This window comes from Nothoprocta perdicaria, unplaced genomic scaffold, assembly GCF_003342845.1.
Source record: "Nothoprocta perdicaria isolate Ctin4 unplaced genomic scaffold, notPer1 scaffold_2, whole genome shotgun sequence".
Taxonomy (NCBI): Eukaryota; Metazoa; Chordata; class Aves; order Tinamiformes; family Tinamidae; genus Nothoprocta; species Nothoprocta perdicaria.
The window spans coordinates 697,872-718,188 of record NW_020455204.1 but is presented as its reverse complement, the minus strand read 5'-3'; the positions used below and the strand labels follow the sequence as shown (position 1 = coordinate 718,188).

Sequence of the window (20,317 nt, the reverse complement as noted above, 5' to 3'; positions counted from 1 at the left end):
ATTTCCCTATAGATATGCAACCTAAAGCAAAAATAATGTCTAATCTTATGAAGAACCACGTAAAACGTCTCTGAGTAACTCTGGCATACAAATACACTCTCATATGAAGCATGCACAGACAAACAGGGCAAATATTGGGCAAATCGAATATATACTTTTTAAAATTACTTATATACTTTCAAAATTACTGAGCTTGAATAGTTAAAAAAAAAAACTTTTCTCTTGGAAGACTGCTGGATAGACTACTGTGTCTAACATAAAAAGAAAATCCAATTTCTACAACCAGGAATAGGAAATGACTTACTTGTAATTACTCTTCCTTGAAGGTATACCCTGTGATAGATCACTATTCTTGGCTCCGTGCTTTCCCTCACAAGGAAGGCACAGACTCATGAAAGCCCTGGAGCCAAATACAAGAACAATTTTAGACTCCCTCCAACCAGCAGTTTATTCAAGTGGAATATTATTCCCTTCTCTACAGAAAAAGAATACATAGGTAGATTAATAAGACTTCAGAACACAGCTGTACATGGTGCTGAGACCAAAATATAAAGATATGAGACTAAAATATGAAAATAGCGATTCCTTCCTGCACTACTTTTAAATCAGAGAGCTCATTTCTTCAGTCTAAGCAAAGCAAAGCTCAGCTGGTCCCCCTAGCTATGCATCTCCATACCACGGAGCTAGTGCAGAGCTGCTGGATCATAAAGGCCAGAAGACTCTGCACAACAAAGTACTTACTGCATAGTATAGCTTTAACACAGCAAAATAACACCCCGTGTGAAAAAAAAGTGTTATTCAAGTGCAAAATATTTTGCTTGTTGGAATCTTGATTAGACAGGCAATTCTCACCAAACTTATATTCCGATGTAATTATTCCAAAAGGATAAAGACCAAAAGTATGAGGAGCATTGTCCTCACCCACGGGAAAACTGCAGCCACAAATGTTCTCATTTAGTGACCAAGGCAACCCACAACAAATAGAAAATAAAAACATTAAATGCAAAAATTGTACTAAGGGCAAAGCAGCTGGAATAGAAAGAAGATATTCTACAGATAAGGTGTAAGGATGAACGAACGAGATGTCAAAGACAAGAGACCAAAGACTCTTGCAGTTCTAGTTCTTGCAGGTGGGTTGCTCTTGACCAAGGCTCAGCAGCAGAGACAGATGACACTGTTATAATGAATTAGGAGTTTCACAGAGCACCACGGTTCTGCAGAGAAGGAAGAGTGTGGGGATGTAGCCGCAGGTGTCAGTGGCTGGTCACTCAGAGCAGCAGTGCAGGCTCTGGGGCCACGCAGCCACCTGCATTGCCGGGGTGTTCAGTGCTGCAGAGCACTGTGAGAAACTGTTTCTCACCGCAACTTCTTTCAGAGACTTCTGGGTTTGCTGAAAGAAAAGAAATTGTCACCAACTTTTTGCAAAGTGAGACATTATCCTACTGCTGACCAGCCAGTTCTCCAAGTTGTGAGGAATGAAGAAAACAGCCTTTGTAGAGTTGCTCGGGCAGAGAGGTATCGCACATGTCACCTCTGCAATCTATGCACTCTTAATAGGATCCAGTCAGGCTTATCAGTGAAAACAGAAGGGAACAGCTTCTATTTACACAACACTGTCTTTTATTGCATTGTTGTGCACTCAAAAGCACACTCTCATCTCAAAAGGTATACATAAATAATTATGTAATTTTAACTTTTCAATTTGCACTGTAGAGATAAGGAAAATGAGAGAAAGCAAGAGAAAGTGGTAGGTGTGATCTTTATGCCTGTGGATTGCTGCTATGATCTGAACGGTCTCTGTGCATAAGTCAGGAGGGGCCTGTGGGCCTGGAGGCTTTTCACCACAGTTCACATGATTTGCTTTTAAAATATCAGAAGTTTGATTTCAGTGATCATTGCCTGCTTTTAGCACAGCTAAGTAACAGAACACCATTCAATTACATACATATAAAACAACAGTAATTAAAAACACATAAACAATCATAAAACAACATACGAAATTCGTCCCAGAGTGAGCTTACCTGAGGGAATGACCCAATATTTTTCCATGAAAATTCTTAAGGTCATTTTTTCTTCAGATGAGACGCAGTAGCTACAGGTAAAATGAACTACAGAAATGCTGCAGTAGGTGGAGCTCGATGCCATCGGATGGCCTGGGGTTCTGCTCCTGCAGAGCCGGAGGTGACCCAAGGTGACACAAAGCTCTAGGGTTCCTGCCTGCTGGCCCAGGCAGCTTGTTATGGATCTTCTTCATCTTTTAAAGAAAGGCCCTTGAAGTATCTTTGGATGAATGATTCCTCTGCGTAGCTTCCTTCAAACCACTAGCAAACCGCTAACAGCAGACACATGAGCTCTTATCCTAAAAAATCCCAAATACTTCCATCATCTCTTCCAAAAAAAAATCTGGAAATTAAGAACTGTTCAACTCAGATAATTTTATATTAGGAAATACAGGACAGGAAGAATCTCTCCATTTTATACAGCTGTCATCTTTGCTCATGTCATTTGGTAAGTTTGGAGAATTTCCAACTTTGCTCTCCAGATCCTATTGTGGAAACATGAGCTGCTGGTTTGTATTCCTAAGGCTGTACATTTTATAGGCAGAGAGTAGAGCTACAATAAGCCTGCCTTTAGGTGGTACATTAAAAAAAAGGGTTTATGATTGTGAAAGAAGCTGTTTCCTTGGCAATTCCTGACTTCTTTTTGTGTTGGATCTGGCATTTGGTTTCCACGATAATAACAAAGAGAGCGGATGGACAGGACTATTGCACTCTGCCTGCTGCCAGCACATCACTTCAGTAGGAGCATTATGATTACTGTTGCAGAGCATGAATGTGTTTTGACAAAAATTAAGCCACACAGTCTCATCACAAAACACCCATTCAGTCATCCAAATGCAAGATGAAATATACTTTTAATTATAGAAGTAAGTTTAGAAAGCTCTTGTGGAGCGCTATTTGTACAGATGACTGTTGCTGTTCTCCAGGTGAGACCCTTTAGTGTTGGTTTTATTGGCAGAACTCTCACTGAGTGTTCAAAATTTTAGTTTTTTTTTCCTTTTTCTCTCTCTTTTTTCTTTTCTAAATGCTACTACTTGATATTGAGCCATTTCTGCCCTTTTGCTAGAAAGTGAAAACACGGAACAGGCACAGCAGGACTCAAAGAGAATTTGCATTTAAACCCAGACTGCACAGCAAAAAAGAATATGCTTTACAAAATTAAGCTAGCGCTACGAGTAATACTATTTTAGTCCTTTAGCTTAAAATTCTGCCCATACAAATAGGCATTAGCATCAAGGGTAGGGACACCCGATTTGTTAAGGTTGTGCAGTGCTGTCTCAGTAATGCCAAGCACTTTGCAGTGGAGAATCCCTGTTGCCAAGGGGAGCTCTTGATGCTACCGAGCTGGAGCAGCAGCTTCCATTCCTTGGTTGTGCTGTGCAGGGGAAGGACATTCGCCCCGTTACGTTACCCTGCGGAGGGTGGATGAAAGAAGGAGCTTCAGGGCTGCTGGGTCTCGCTCTGCCCTCCGGTGAACACGGCCCTGTCAATACGGATGCAGCGGTGACATTGAAGGAGGCGGCAGAAACGCAAGAGAAAGGCTGTCTGCGAGGGAGGACAGGAGCATGAGGTTTGGAATAAGGAGATACAATTTCACCTCTGTCAGATTTCCTCTGGTACCCTAAATAAAACATTTAGCACCTTATCCCAGCTAGCAGCAGTCTTTTTATTGACCGCAGTAAATTTTGGCACGCTCCTCTCAGCTCATCATGCCTCCACTCCCCATCTGCAAAACGAGGAAAAATAATCTTTCTTGCTCATCAGCACTTACGAAGCATTCAGGTATTATCGTGACTGAAAGCACATGCACAGAAAGGCTTATTTTCATGGCTGAAACATGCTCAAATAGCTTGGTATTGTTTATTCCATCCATTTACCTTGGCTTATCATATTCCTTTGGGGAAACCCTCCTTTTATTTCCTTGCCTCCAAATAACATTGGCCTTACTCTGGCAAGATTTGTCCTGTAATTAATCACCGAATCAAATTAATCTTACTTGTAATGCCATTGTTGTCAGTGCAGTTACTCCACAGTTACTTTTAACCCCTTAACCAACTGCATTATTTGAACTGTCATCTTCACAGTCTCCATAAAGTCTCTCCATTATAACAGGATCTGAAAAATGCTTGTATTTGAAATGTGTCCTTCGCAGTCAGTGCAAACAAATAACGAAGGCCCCCAAAGCCCATCACTTCTATATGACATCTCTTTCTATGCCTCTTACACGTCTGGCTTTTGTCTGCTTCATTTACATGGTCTCTGGGCAACCTGCCAGTAATTTTCACGTTCTGCAGCCCTCCCAAAGTCTTTTATTCACGTTTTTGGTCATATACTGGCAATGAAAATATTCTCCAACCTTAGCCAAAATTTTCTAGATATTTTCCATTACCTAAGTTAAAATTACAAGAGTTCTCCCCTAATCTGCTTCTATTGTATCTAGAAAAAGGCATTTTAGATTGTTAACCATCCACTTTATTAGAAACAAATATAATTTATGTATAACTGAAAAAAAAAGCTTTTCTGCACTACAATCATGCCCCTATCCTCTTTGCATTTATATTAAAATAAGAAAACATTACAGAGGTGCTAAAAAGATATACTGATAAGTACAAAGGACATTCAAAAGGCAGAAAAAAATCCATAAACACTTAGAAAAAAAATAGTTGCTTGTTTTTGCTAGTCTCACCCAGGATTTCTCAGGATGCAATGCTATGCTAAAAACTTGAGAGTTCATGAACCAAGGCAGGAGTTCCTAATAAAATTAACAGATCGATATCTTCTACAGCACAGAGTCTCTATTCGATCTCAAACCGACAAACAAAAAAAGAACACGCCATTCTGTTTTATTTCACAGTGAGAACAAAGTCAATTTAAGAAGGAGTTGAGGGAAGACACAGCTGGAGAGCAGAGTTACTACCAGCCTCAGGAAATTCAAGGAAATGTAATTGAGAACAAATTATCTCTTTAATTACTTTTGACCAAATCAATAAAAACCATGGAATAAAAAGCATGAGGACCACCACCTGGTAGGGGACAAAGGACAGCAAAGTTGAAAATTATCCCAAAAATAAAACGCAGCCACGTCAGGAACAATAAAAGGCCTTTTCTTTTACAGCAAAAATAGAGGGCAAGGGATATTAGTTCAATAAACAAGCAGTGCATGCACAGGCTAATGGCTGTTGCTGGCCACTGCTCAGTGTTCTCAGTTGTGATGCCTGTTAACTCTTTGCTCGGATTTCAAAGACAAAAGGGATCCTGCTAGGCCAGGCACTACGCCTGCATGAGGGGAGAAAACAAAACAGAAAACTCCCTGTTTTCTCCTAAACTTGGATGGTTTTCTGCGTGCTGCTTTTATTCACTACACACCGAAACAGGAACGAGTCGCTGTGTAAATTCGTTAAGGCGCAGCGCTGTCTTTTGTACTAATAAATCAGGGCGAGATTCCACCTCGCCTTTGGCTCCCTTCCCAGAGCAAGGAGTGCTGATCACGGCTGGAGGTCGTGGATGCCCAGGGAAGCATGTCTGGCTCTGCGCATGATGGATGGACACAGCCTTTTGGCTAGGCAGACATAAAGGGACTGCAGGGCTACGCTGGCAGCAGCACAGAAAGCTCTGATGTCCCCATTATGGTAGCAGTTTACCACCTTCAGCATATGAATTGTCACAGTATTCATGTCAAGTAGAGGTCTTATCCTCTTTGCATGCCTGAAGAATGAAGGCTCTGCAAGATAACTGACCTGCCCCAGTCACAAAAGATTCGTGTTGGGAAAAGAGGGAACCAAAAGCAGGTCTCTAAGTCAAAAGCTCAGACCTGACTTAGCCTGGAGGAGGGAGATTGTCAGGCTGTGGGGAGCAATCTTACAGCATTTGTCATTATGAGCAAAGAAAGGAAAAAGAGACAAACTTCTGAACCTCCTCCTTTTTTTCTCACCGGAGTGTTAGTTTAACTTTCCACAGCTCTTCATCATGTGGATATGAACACAGAAATTAAAGGAGTGGCACTTCAGGTGGACTACACTGTCCTCTGGCCTTTTCTCTATCTCATCATGACTCCTTACAGACCTTAAGATCCTCTGTGCTTCAAACCATCCTTTGAAAGTCTTGGTGTTTGTATGTGAGCAGAACAATCTCTTGACTGAAAGGGTTTACTAAGCAAAAGAAACTTTACTCTAATGTGATCTTTGCTTGGGATCTTTGCTTGCTTTCCTGGAGGGAAGTGCAACGGCCCTCTCCACTTATCCTTCCTGTGTCTGGGTTCAGAGCAAATGTCCTAGGAGGGCTGGATCAACTCACTGGGTAGCAACCTCACCGGGAGCTCCCTGGACATGCTGTCCGCTTCAACATGCCTGGCAGAGGGCTCAGTGTGACCCGAAGTTCTGCTGTCTACTGGAACCTACATTTAACAGAAGCAGTATCAAGATGGTAGCTAATTTTTTAGGCTGTGTCTCTACTTCTTTCTGAGGTGTCCTCAAAGTCAGCAGTCGCCCTACCTGATTGCCAAATGCTGAGCTGGTGCTCAAGTCTGAGACAACATAAACTGCTGTGCAACCTTCTCCATGTTGACCTGTGCTGTCTGGAGAACATAAATGATTTTTTTCTTTCTCAGAACTATGATTAGAATTAGCAAAAATAGAAGCCTTTAAAAAAAAATAGGCAGTTTAAGAAAGTGGAGATAGTCTATACGTGAGTATAGGTATTGGCAGGGAAAAGAAAGAGCTACTGCCAGAGAAAGAACATGTTCCAATAAAGATGGTCTAATATTTAAAAATCTGTGAGCTAAGCCCTACTCCAGAACTAATGTGCCATTCCAGTCCCACAGATGTTGATTATGTTCAGCCTCTATTGATGAGACAGAAAGAGACAGGACATTGATGAAGTGATGAGGGAGGAGCAATCCAGCAAATAAAACACAGGAAGATTTGGACCTTTCATCTCAAAAATACATTAATGTTTGTGGTTTAAAATTGATTTTTCTATCTTGAAATTCTAACTCTCATATTCTTGCCAGAAACATGTGTCTTGTACTTTTTGAGTAGGTCTAATTAAAGTTAAGGTTACCAAACTACTACCATTGGCCCAGAAGAACCTCAGAAAGACACTGGCTTTAGAGCCTTTTGTTTCTTATATGTCACTGTAGTCTATTTAGTAAATAAATGCATCTGGGGCAGAAACCATTATCAGCATTGAATCTATTTCCATCCTTCACGCTGAAGCCCATTTTCTGAGCGGCAGTGGGAGCAACATGCACCGCTCCCATTGGTTTTGTCAATAAATAGAAAAATCTCATTCTGAAAAGATTATTAAGTAAGCCCTTTTCGTAACATCTAAATTCACTTTAAACCCCAACAAGAAAGAAAAACACATTAAAAATGCAGTATGACAGGCTTCCTGGCACAATTTTCTCAAACAACAGCTGGCCCAATACCTCACGCTCCCAGGAAAGGAAGAGTTGGCCAGACCTTCCAAAGGATATTATTTCAAGCAAGCCAGAACTTAAAAGCCCCTTGATTTTAAGACTTTTTAGTAGGAATAAAGATAGGAAAACCATTGGGAGGATGAACGACTAATTACAGTGAAATCTGCCTCTGGAAGAGGTTGTAGATGCATAAGCAAGACCAGCTTTGCCTTGTAAAGTGCATCTGTCACGAGAACTTCTATCTCAGGCTCTGAGAGTTAATTTCATAATTGTTTTCAAAATATTGCTTTTATGTAAGTTCAAAAGTATCACTGTTTATGTGGGTGATTTTACCACATTGATTTTGTAAAACATCTGAACACAGAGAATGGAAAAAAAAATATGTTTAAAAGACAGTCCTTAGCTTGCAGAGCTTACCACCAGCCATTGCTCACAGGCAGCACCTAGAAAACCTCACATTTCACAGTAAACCAAACATTTATTTCGATGAAAAATGGGGTCCTTAACACAGTTAAAAATGGTCACTCTCAGATCACAGTTCAGTCAGTTTAGCTGCTTGAATGTTAGCAACAAAACAGCCAAAACTGCTCACGGCCAAGCCCCTAAATCACTGTATTTTACCTCACTTTAGACTGCACGACCCTACTGGTTGTGAAGAGTATCTCTTACAGCATCTTTTGCCATGATTCTTCTTTAGAGAAAAGCTGTGAATAACTGCAAGCCACGGTGATTTCTGCTTGTATTTTAATACTAATAGCATAATAAGATAAGCCAACAGTCTTTATCTCTAGCCTATGCTTTGCATTGGCCTTGCTGTATTAAAATGAATGGACATCACCGAAACGTTTTTGCAGTAAAACGGTGAAAGGTGGCTCAGTAATGAGATTCCTTCCTGCGCTGAAGACCAAGACCTACTCAGCCTTATGCAAGACAGATCCATCTTGGATTTCTCCAATTATAGACTATTTGATTTATTCAGAGCTAAGCTGGGAATGTCAATGATGGGCTATTCATAAATGAGACATATCTGATTGTGATTACATTCGCAGCGCTTGAAAATTGCTATAAGGAAATGTAAGGTCTAACTGGACAATGAATGCAGTTATTTTGTCATCTTTCATTGGCTTCCATTTAAAATATCTTTTTTTCAGATTTTTTTTTCCTGTACTGTTTTAATTCAGCATAAAACAGCACAGATAACTTGTTAGCTATTTCAAAAAGTGATACTCATTTTTTTTTTTTTTTTTTATTTAGGATACAGAATGCTAGGCTGTGTTTTTAAGAATGTAAATCATGACCTTCAAGAAACAAATGAAATCAGTGAATCCCAGCCCTACTTGGTCCATATGTCCTAATCAGCAAAACTAAGAAGCAAGAATTAAAGCTTAAGGTTGGACTCTAAAGTTTATTTGTAGGAACACCTCAAGGCTCGAGTATTATAACGAAGCCTCTTTACGAAAGTTTGCTTTTTTTTCCCCTCTAATGTCCCAAGTCCCATGGCTGATGCTTAAACCTACTCTTCACAGAGTGACCAACTTGTACCTTGGCACCAAATCATAGCTAGCAAGAAGGCTGTTATCCCGGTTCTCAAAAGCTTTGATACTACGGAAGCGACCAGTTTGGCGTCACTTTGTCACTCTGCTAGCAAAGCAAAGTTGTTACAACCAAAACAAATAAATGCCAACATTAATTAAACATTAATCCTGAATTTAAGACTTTTATTGGGAATATAAGATACAGTAAGAATGTCTGGGAAACAACTGTCTGGAAGCATTCACTTATATGAGTTTATAAAGTTTCTAAGTCCCGTTGTAGTAGGCAATTAATTTGTTCTACATACCTAGTTTGCTAAAAAGCTATAAAGCCCAGCACAGTCTTAAATGAGCTGTACTTGCTATATTTTAGGGTATGAGAAGTCTTACAAATACCTCAAGGATTGCATTTGTAGTCATCCCATACAGACAGTCTAGAATTAGCTGTGGGTCAACAACACATTTTAGTGAAAAAATACTGTCTTAGTCTTGGCATAAATCCATAACCTAACATGTTCTTTATTGTTGCTCTGGCGTTGGCTGGGTAGAACCCAAAACTCACGTAATAGCAACATGAAGATGCCGGGGAAGCTGCAGTATTGTGGTGGAGGAGAAAATGTCAAATCTACAGGGAAAGATTAAGCCAGAGCTTGTTAGAACTATTGTTTCCCTTGTATCTTCCCAGCTCTCTAGTGGCACTTTAAAAGTTGTTATTCTGGGATCACAGTGACTCACATGTTTCTGTGAAAGAAAGAAACCAAATGCCAACATCAACAGAAAGTTCAAGTGATTAAATATAATTTCCCTCCATCTATGGCTTTGCTAAGACGACTCTTGTGTAAGGGAGTTGCGCTGACAAACAAACTGCTTTCCAAGCAAGATCTAAGCAAGTTATTACTCAGGCCATATAGTTCAAGGAGAATGGAAGGAAGGAGAAAAATCATCTTTCCAATATCTACTAAGACTAGGTAATTAGGAAAAAAAATATGCAAAGAAATGATAGTTAGACAAAAGTTTAACAACAGCAATTCTCTTCCACTATCATACAGATACAATACATACAATAAAACAATTTTAAAGGGGATGAATCCAGCAGGTTTCCAACCACATCAAGAAAGATAATATTTTGATGCAAAAATTACTACTAGACATTTCTCCTCTAAGAATGTAGACAGAAAGCAGAAAGAAAATTAATCAGAAACTCTAAGCAGATTGGCAAATACCAGGCTTTTGTTTGGTGTTACTCTGTATGCAGTGATATACCTAAGGTCAGAATGCAACCTGCCATATGGAGTAGCTAGACAATGAGAATAAAACTGTAGGATCGTTATGGAATTCATCTATCATTTTTTAGAATTATATTCTGCCTTTCAAAATTAAAGCTTCCACATTTATTTTGCATACTAATCTTTTGGATATTCCAAATCATATTTTAAAAAACTCAGATGATTGAGTTTGTATAATGAGAAATTTAATGATCTGCAAAATGAATAGGGTACATCTGTCAGCCTTAAAAAAGTCACTTTTTCACTGCATGTATCTCATAATATGGGAACGACAGTTCCATTCTATTTTTGTAGACAACTAACCTTTCTACTTCCCTAAAACAAATATGCATTTTTGGATGAAAGTTTGGGACTAAGATTATTAAAGTGCTTATATCCTTCTTAAAATAATTTTCTGACAGCGTTTTAAGTAGAATAAACAGAGCACAAATGACGGCTATAAAAATAAACATTCTCTCCAGGTACACTGAAAATGCAAAGCTGAAAACCTCTTCCTCTCCTTCCAGAATGGGAATGACTCTTTTCTTTCATTCATTTTCTTTCATTCAAGTACATTTTGGTCAAAGGGTCAAGTTTATTGCAGAAATAAAGAATTCATATTTTGAAGGGATAAATACGTTGCAAAAGCAGAATGACTGTGTACCACAGGCTGCCTGACACCAATCACTTCCATGGAAAACACCAGACAGAGGAACCATGTCAGAAAAGAGAATCTTAGAGGCTAGATTTTACACAAGATTACAGACCAAGTTGGCCGCATACAAAGCCTTATACCACTTAATCTGTGTTTTAAAAAAGAAGGAAAATGAATAGGGAAAGCCTACTATTTAGGAATTACCCCACAGAAAATTAATTCAGCCCAAATCACTAATGTTTGACATATACATAAGGGAACAAGCCACAACTAGCCCACCAAATCTTGCTTTTCTGAAGGACAGCTCTTTGCACAACTCTTTGGCAGCAGCACTGCCAGCTGCGTACACAGACTGCATTACATCTGTGGCCCATTCTGCTCAAGCATTGTCTTTGTGTTGCTTTGCTCTGCTATATTCCATTAATTTTTAAGGCTGTTTGTCATACTGTTATTAAATCAGTGTTTTCAAGCAAGCAACTTCTAGCTGACCTCAGAGAAAACATTACAACGACTTGCATTCATGCCATTTGCCATCATAACCAAGAGGTGCTTGAAAGCCCTCCTGCAAAGCCCACGTCTTGTGCAGCAAACTCCCTCCGACCTGCCAGTTATTGTCATGCACCGATTGTCATCTCAAACATCTCATGTAGATAGCACAGGCTAGCAGGAATTTTAGGAGAATAAATGAAATGAACTACTTGAAGGGGAAAAAAAATAATGAACACAATTTTTCTAGAAGTAGGTTGTTTTAAAAGGAAGGACTGAAGCTTTTCTGATGAGATACAATTGAAATAGTGAGGTCACTATCTGCAAAAATGTTTTTTAAAAATATATATTTATCTGCTTTTTCTAAAAGACAAAGTGAACTCAGCCAGCAAGAGTGAATTTTAACTGTCAGACAGCAAAGCGGGATGCATTCAGGGCTGTCAAGCTTTCTGAAAAAGCCAGAAAAAAAATATCCCAGGCTTTCACTTAATGAAACCTCGATAAGGATCATAACGATCCTGCCAAGGTTTAATTTCTCATTTTTTTGTGGATTAACCTCACTGTTTATAGCTCAGGCTGTTGCATGGCGATATAAACTTCATACAAGATGACAAGAAAAGACACCAACTAAACAAAAAAACAATTCCAGAATACAGCAACAGTGATGGGAGTTCAAAATGAGCTAGTTCTAGAGAAATCCACCCCTGAGCTTCACCCCCAGCCTCCGGCAGCTCATGCTGAGGCAGAGCTCACGGGTGAAGCGCCCGGGAATCCTCCGGCACCAATCCAGCTGTCTGCACACGGGATTCAGCTCCCTCAACTGTAACGAGCAATTTGTCTCACAGCTTTGATCCACTGTCAGTTTAGCTGACAGTGACTCTGAGAAATAATTTCCAGCGTTTCAGGGTAACCTAACAAAAAAAATGACATGTTATGCAGTAGGTATCTGTAGATAATCTGTCACTCGCTGCTTGTCTTAACAGAAATGTTAAGTTTCTCCTAACGATAAAGGCTTCCAATTGCTCATGTGCATAAAGATGTAAAAACATACCCCAGGATGTAAAAACAGGGTTTATCCACAGGGTAAAGCAACAGCAAAAACAGAGTCATTCAGACACACACTTCAGGCTAACACTGCGATATCCCTGTTTATTTCAGAAGATTCCTCATGGGAAAAGCTTCCTCTATGTAACTGGATGGATCCTTTATTTGAACAATTTGCCCCCTCTTAATGTTCAGGACTACACAGCTTCATGTTTTTATAACCATTAGTAACTATCAGATTAGAAAACGTTAGCTTGCTTTTCACTTTTGGTTTTAATTACAAGGCAATTGTTATGGATTTTGAATGATTTTATCAGGTTAATAAAAGCATTCTATAAAAAAGAAGCATTTCTAGCTCTGCCATATCTGATCCACCCTAAACCGAGCAGTAAAGGCCACCTTTAGAAAATACTGACGAAGGGAATATAAACTGTAATTAAATTCAGTCCTACTGTTATGCAGCAGATGAATCACAGTGTGCCTAGCTCAGTTCTCTGGGCCAAGTCTCTGTCACTAGTAGTGGCTTTTGCCAGTCACGCTCGACCTCTGTGACCTGATGGTGGCCAAACAACCTGCCCACACAATTACACGTAATTTAAAGTATTTGTTCCGAGAGCTGCCACAGCAAAATCTGTATCATTTTTGTGGAGGGAAATTTGCTCTAAAAAGTTGAGATTGTTCTTAAAAGGTAAGATTTGTAATGGATGGAGCATGTGAAAGAGTGATTACAATCTGCTGGGATTAGTGAAGACGAAGCAGAACTCTTTAACAATCTAATTAAGAAACCAAGTTAAACACCCTATCTTAGAACAGTTCAAAATAGTAAATTGTCAGATTATAACCACACAAAAAAAGTCATATATTTTCACAAAATGAAAGCTTACAACACCTCTAACTCGCTTCCCCAATGTACAGAATCCTGAGTAGCTTTATAGCTATTACCTCTATTCCCCATTCCCTGCTTTTGAGCTCTTAATGTAAAATGTGACAGTTATATAGCTGCCTAATTAACTTGACTATTGTCCGCTAAAAATATTCTCTATCTTAGCTCTCCTTCTGTGCAAATAGCATAACATTAATTTAATGGAAAGGTCACATTATACTACAAGGAATGTAGTGACATTCCATTATGTCCTTCTTCCCTGCTTCCAGTACTCCCCACATTGCAGTTTTGCATTCAACACTTTTTCTTTAGGCATTTCATGAATAATGAGAAGTTACTCCAGCCGTAGAAAGCTCTGCCTTCCACTCATCATGATTTAAGATACATCATTCTGCAATTTCAAGTGAAACACCAACCTGATTTTACAGCAGTGGGCTTCTTTTTGCTCTCTCAATCTACCCCAAGCTTCAAATATTGTACTTTTTCCCCTCACTGCTAAATGACTCCATTCAGTTTGCCTGCACAGGGAAATATCCCAATCTAAGAACTGATTTCAAGGCTTTTGCATTCAGATCAATTTACCCAAAGTTATTACACTCAATATAAGAAGAATGAGCCTCCAATGCTCTTCCTCTGCCATGCAATGCTCAAGAGGAATTAGTGAGGCATCCTGGCTAAAACTCAAAGGTTTCTTCATGGCTTTCTATCCTAACCCTGTCAAATAGCATTGTTCTGCTCTACTAACTAGAGTTAACCAGAAGTGGGCGATACGACTTCTATGTTCAGTCGACAAAGTGATTTTTGCAGCATTTTGGGTAAAAAGTCATCTACAAACACATAACCCTCCCAAGAAAGAAGCTCAGCCCAACGTATCAATAAACACACCCTACATATCCCTGTGACTCAGATCTTTTTCATATCAATGCTAAAACTTCCATATTTTCAATTTTCCTCTGCCAATCACCAAAGTCCCTACTAATAGTGAAAACTTTCATAGAGAGATTCCTGAATTCCACGTATGCAGAAGATCTCAATTTTTGCATCTGAACCATTTTTTTCTAAAATTTCTGGTACATTTATCTCATTCCTGACATAACTTCACTGAACATAGTATTGGAGAAATCTTCCATCAAGTGGCAAGATCAGCATTAATCTGCCTTGTGCTACCAAAGAAATGCAACACAGTAGGAGTCAGGAACTGCTCCACAAACTACAAAATCCAGTGTGAATCTTACTGTTCAGTGCAAGTTCTAAACAGAACAAATTACACTCTTAGGCAGTTAACTGTTTCTCCTGTAGCACTTTCGTAATATCTAAAAATGTTTTCAGCAGAGTCTTTCTCCCATCTTTTCCCAAAAGGTAGCCATTTGAGAAAACATTTAGGAAAAGTCATTTTAAATGCCACACGCCAGCCAGGGCAGTCATGCAAATACATGGGACCAAGTCCTGCAAATACATGGAACAGTTTATTCCTTTCATTGTGTAACCTTAACAGTATTTTTATGCCCTATTTAGAAGAAGCAGCCATTAAACCTGATAAAAATCTCATGTTTTGAATATTAACCAGAAAACATCACCTTTGCAGCACACATTCCTGTCCCAGGTCTGATCCTGCAGATCATTTCCCAAAGCAAGGTAAAGGAAAGCAATCCCCTGGAATGACAACCCAAGCTGTAATTGCAGAAGTGTAACACACCGTGACTGTCCCTGCAGCCTGACATTTGGTGAGTTTACTAAAACCTTAATAATAACACATTATTACATTTGATATGCTTCCCTTGATTCATTATGGAAGCAGCCATTCAGAATAGATATTGAACTTTCCAAATCGATTAGACTGTTTTGAATTTAATAGCATGGAGATCGTGTGGACATTACGGGTTAGCTGCTGGTTCAGAGATGTGTCAGACTAATTTAGTGATCATTAAACTGCTATTTCTACATAATAATATAACATCGTGGGCAGTTAGGTCCGGGTCAGGACTTCCACCTCGCATCTAATACTTACTTTAGGAACTATATACGCTTATATAGGAACTTTATATACTCTTAACTGAATACATAAAAAAAAAAAAAACCAAAGAATATAATTTTACAACACACAAGAGTTCTCATTTTTCTGTTCCCGTTAAGCTGCCATTTCTGTGTTTCACTTTCTGTAAGATAAATCAGGAACACCCACAGGAGTAACCAAAAGTTCAAGGAGAGAAAACCCTTAATTATGATACCAAATTTGCTATTTTCTGTATCTGTTTAGCTAAGACAATTTGTTTCTCCAAGTTCCTTTCTCCAAAGGTAGAAGAGAGGTTAAGTTTCACAGGGCGTATTGCGATTGCCAGCTTCACAAGGCTGTGAGGAATAACATTTTAACAAAGCTCTGAATACAGAAAGTGCTTAAATGTTAGGATTCCTAGTAATAAAGTCAACTATTACAGCACATAAAGTCTGATGGTCTTCTAATAAGGCTACAAATAGCCAAAAACTTCTCACATAGGCATGAGTAGAGAGCCAGAGGAAATCACATACAAGAATAAAATGTAAAACTGAGAAGTTCCAACAACTCTACTAAAAGAAGCAAATTAAGTATTTGGTTGCCAGTATTGGTTTCCTTTTCTTAGAGGATCCTTTTCTTTCCTGCAATAGGATGCGATAGATATTTTTACTTCTGCTTTATTCAGGGACATGTACAAATTAAAGTAAGTTCCTCAAGAAGGGCAAATCTGACATTTTTAGGTTTCTTAGTGAGGGTTCTTAAAAATAAAACTCAGTTTAAAAGAAACATATTTATGTTTTAGTCTAACACAGGGCAATAAGCCTAATTAGCAAATCCAATAGCAGTCAGTGTATCATGCAAGAATCTAACCTCACCTAACACCCTTCTGAAGAAGCTGAAGAGACCTGCTATTCCAAGTTAGGCTTATATCCGGATTCGACAAAACACGTAAAAAGGCTTTGCTTTCTTCACACACGATCTGCTCTATTCCAACCCCGTTCATGATGGCATCATTACCTGTCACTTCGCAGCCTTCATTTATCTTTCATTTCATTTCTACTTTACTGCCAATCTCACGTAACTGCTTGAGACTGGTATTTCTGATACAAAAAGCTCTACCATTTTCTCTTGCTCCACAGCCAGATTATCCATAGTCCACTTATTCACCACTTTCTCATATACCTTCAAACATCATGTGCTCAAACTTACTACTATTTATTAGCTCAGGTGCTAAGGTGCTAACGGGGACAAAAGTGAAGATAAGCAGACAACCAGATCATGGGGGCCACAACATCCACCCCACTGTGGGCAGGGCCACCTAATTATGCTTGGATAACAGTTTATAGGATGGGAAAAAAGAAATCTCATTTGATCTTTTAAACCCAAATATTATACTTGCTCAGTTCCATTCCTCACTATCAGGGAGGGTTTACAGTTTTCAAGGGGTTTATTTTGTTCCAGCTGGTTGCAGCAGAATAGGATTCTTTCCCTGGATCAGCCCTGGCTTTACTTAATGTTTTTATTATAAGATAGTTACCACATTCACTGTATAACCATAAAAAAGCATTTTTTTCCTTTGCAACAATTAGAATATTTGAATACAAATTGCAAGCTTCCAGCATTAACCAATTTACTTAGTAAAGTCACATAATGCATGAATGGACGCAAAGCATTTCTGACCATACTTGTCATGAAGCATTTAAACAGTTACTACATACAATATCCTGTGCCCATATCATTGCATAATCCTCCCAGCATATTCAGTTAAATAATTTTAACATCTTTAAGTCCCTATTTTTTGATAATATTAATTTAGAAAGTAGCATTTCCCAGCAGATTTTAGGATGCAGGAGAACATCTGCTCAGGTCCTATTGAATTCACGGTGTTTCATCATCTTCTTGCTGTTTGGTAGTGAACACCTACATTAGAATCTCTAATTATAGCATTTTCTTCAGCCATGAGTGTGGCTAACTTAGAAGGCAGAGATGACATATCTGCAGTAATCAGAGAACCCACTTTTGACTACCCAGAAGGTAATGCCCTTAAACATCCCTAGTAGATGGATCCATATATCTTACAATAGTTAGTCTCGGATTGTCAAGGTGATCTAGTGTTTTTAGCTATGCTCTCCAGAAGAAGGAAGGACACGTGTGACTACATCCCCTCTGATCGTTCCAGACATCTAAAGCATAAGTCACAATCTCTTTTTTAATGACCTACCTCCAGTTTATATTCTTTAGCAAGTATATACTTTTAACTTGGTATTTGTTTGAGATCTCAAGTACTAGAGTTCAAGCTTGGGCAGAGCATCCTTAAGGACAGAATCCTGACACCATTTTTAAATGAAAAAGAAGAGAAGAGCTCAGCATTTGGGGGATTATCAGAACGTCAGAGAGTCAGTCTGTAGTTGAAAGACTTGAAAGTCACTTAGAAGATAAGCTACGTTGGAAGTTAACAGTTAAGGCAAAACCACTGGCAACACTTGCTGGGTATCGACAAATTCACAGAAACAAACATCAGAGTGAAGACAGAAAAATGATACTTGAAGTATTCTGAGAAATCAAATTAATGTAAATCATTATGTACTTGGAATTTTAAATACTTAAACCCCAAACTTTAAATTCAGAATGCAACACACACAATCAGAGCAGAAAAATTAAGTAGAGGGTGGACAGAATCTTATCTGTCTAGCCTGAATAATAACTTCGCTGCTTCTACTTCTGTGGCAGCTGTCCAACACTATCCCTTGGGCACCCCACTAGAAAGCACATAGCAAACCATGGGCTCAAAATCACAAACATTTATGTTACAGCTTGCACGCTGGATAGTCTGAGAGGACTTCATTCTGTGTGAATTAAGATCACAAGGAAAATCGCGTTTTACACAGAGCAGCACCCAGGATTCAGGGAGCTTCGCAGCCAACAGGAAAACAAGACAAATGGCAGCACTCTCATCTCAACCACCAGCAACCAGGTTTTGGTCCTCGTGGTTTAAGGAATCCAGTCTGACGTAAAAGCAACTTGAGATGGAGCAGGACACGCCAAGCCAGGGGCTTTGCAGCACCAGGGATGCAGGAGGCAGTATTACCAAGAGCCAAACTAGCACAAACACAGCAAAGCTCCTCAGAGATTGCCACAACTCAAACACAGCTGCCAAGTGAAGCACGGAACATTTAATCTGCTACCTCCAAGGCTGCCCCACCTATATTGTTCTTTCTTCTTACTTCATTTTTGTAGCATTCTTACGTTCAATTGTGAGCTTTTCACGACCTCTCAAATCTGACCATTTCCTCATTCCTCTTATTTAATCCTTCCTTCACGGCCTCACTATGACTCCTTTCATTGAGTTTTCAAGACCTACCTTGTTGCCTTCCCCCAGTTATTCTATTAAATGCATTCCCATTACTCCATGTTTTCCCTCTTCATTCATCAGTCTTCTCACGTCTCCGCTCCATTCCAGCCACTCTCCTTAAAAACTTTAAAGCCCAGTTATAAAACCCGGTTCTCACACACTAAAATAAAAATGCCACAGCAGTCACATTTATCACAGCCTTATTAACACCCATTTTGCACCATGTTGTAATGGATATCTGCAGGACAGCCCAGCATATCACTCCAAACCTTTTTGCACTTTAAGCAGGGAGGTATCACCCTTCTCATTGGAAATACGCGCTTCCCGTTGGAATTTTCTATTTAAAACAGATGCATTGCTCCTACCGGCATGAGCTGCCCCAGAGCGTGGAGGGTGAGTTTCTTTGGGTCGGTGTAGAGGATCTCGCCGAGCTCCTGGTAGGGTTTCCCGCTGCTGGTGAAGTGTCCCTGGGCGAGCTGCTGCTGCCGGCGGCGGTAGTTGGCCCAGAAAGCCTCTTCTCGTGAGGGTTCGCTGCTCTTATAAACCGTCTGGCTCCGGGCTAAGATCTTCCCTGCTCTCTGCTCGAGGGCGGGCAAAGCCTGGATTCGCACAAAGTCCCGGGGGTTCAGCGCTCTGGTGGCCGTCGACACCTTGACTCTGCCGCTCTTGGAGGCATCCGGCACCGGCATAGCTCCCGCTGGGAGCCGCTGGGGATTTGCCGCTTGTGTTATTAAGAATGGTCTCCCAAGGCTCAGTTCAGGTGGCTGCTGCCCAAACCCTGGAGCCGGCCTCCCTTGTCACATCCCACAGGGGCTGTGACAGAGGTCGCGTTTAGTCTCATCCCCCAGAGTGCCTCAAAAAGCAAGAAGGCACCTGAGGGGAACAGAAGCTTCCAGAACTCCGGGGCACACTGAGCACCTCCCTCTGAAGCATTTCACTTAAAACCCACTTTCCTCATACTCGTGCCTAGCTCCAGCACCCCCTGCCCGGGCCCAGAGGGCTCCGGCCGCCGCCCGGCCGGGCCCGCGGGACGGGACGGGCTCCCTTCCCCCGCCGCGGCCTTTGGCGCCCAACGGTCGCGTCGCGCCGTTGCCGCGGCAACCCCGCGCATGCGCACAGCGCCCACGCGCGGCGCTCGAGGGGCGGGGTGGCGGGTAGAGCTGAGGGGAACGTGGGGAAACGGGGAGCTGAGCGGGGCGACACGCCGCAGTGCCGCCACGGACCGGGGTTTCTGCGAACACCTAAATGTCTCGGTCCCTGTCGCTGTTTCACTCGCTGGAGGAGGCGCCTCAGGTTGCCCTGCAGACCCCGCCGGCAGGAAATTGCCACTGCAGAAATCCCCACTGCTGCCCTTCTGTCCCTGCAAAAACAGCCCCCAAAAGGCACAATATCCATCTGTCATCGGCAGGCGGACAGTTTATTTACATGACACATTCAAGGCGGTTTGCAGGCAACTTTGCTACCTCCCTTCCAGCCCCTTGTCTGCCCCACATGCCAAATGTCCCCTTGGAATTCAGCCTTCCCGTGGAAGGAAGCATTCCCACAGCCAGCATTAAGAGACCATGAAGAACACCACCCTCCATCCTCCAGGGTGGCTGTCCCTGGAGGACATCACTCCAATTACTTGCTTT

The 20,317-nt window shown here is 40.7% G+C and overlaps 1 protein-coding gene across 1 annotated transcript in view; it reads right to left on the bottom strand.

The window, feature by feature from the left end:
- CCDC60 (coiled-coil domain containing 60) overlaps window positions 1-19,606 on the bottom strand; it is a 44,183-nt gene extending 24,577 nt beyond the window's left edge. Inside the window, exon 1 of the mRNA XM_026037717.1 lies at window positions 19,052-19,606. Within this exon, the coding sequence (XP_025893502.1) occupies window positions 19,052-19,375 (324 nt within the window). The 5' untranslated portion in view covers window positions 19,376-19,606. The remainder of the gene's footprint in view (window positions 1-19,051) is intronic.
- Window positions 19,607-20,317: the final 711 nt, after the last annotated feature.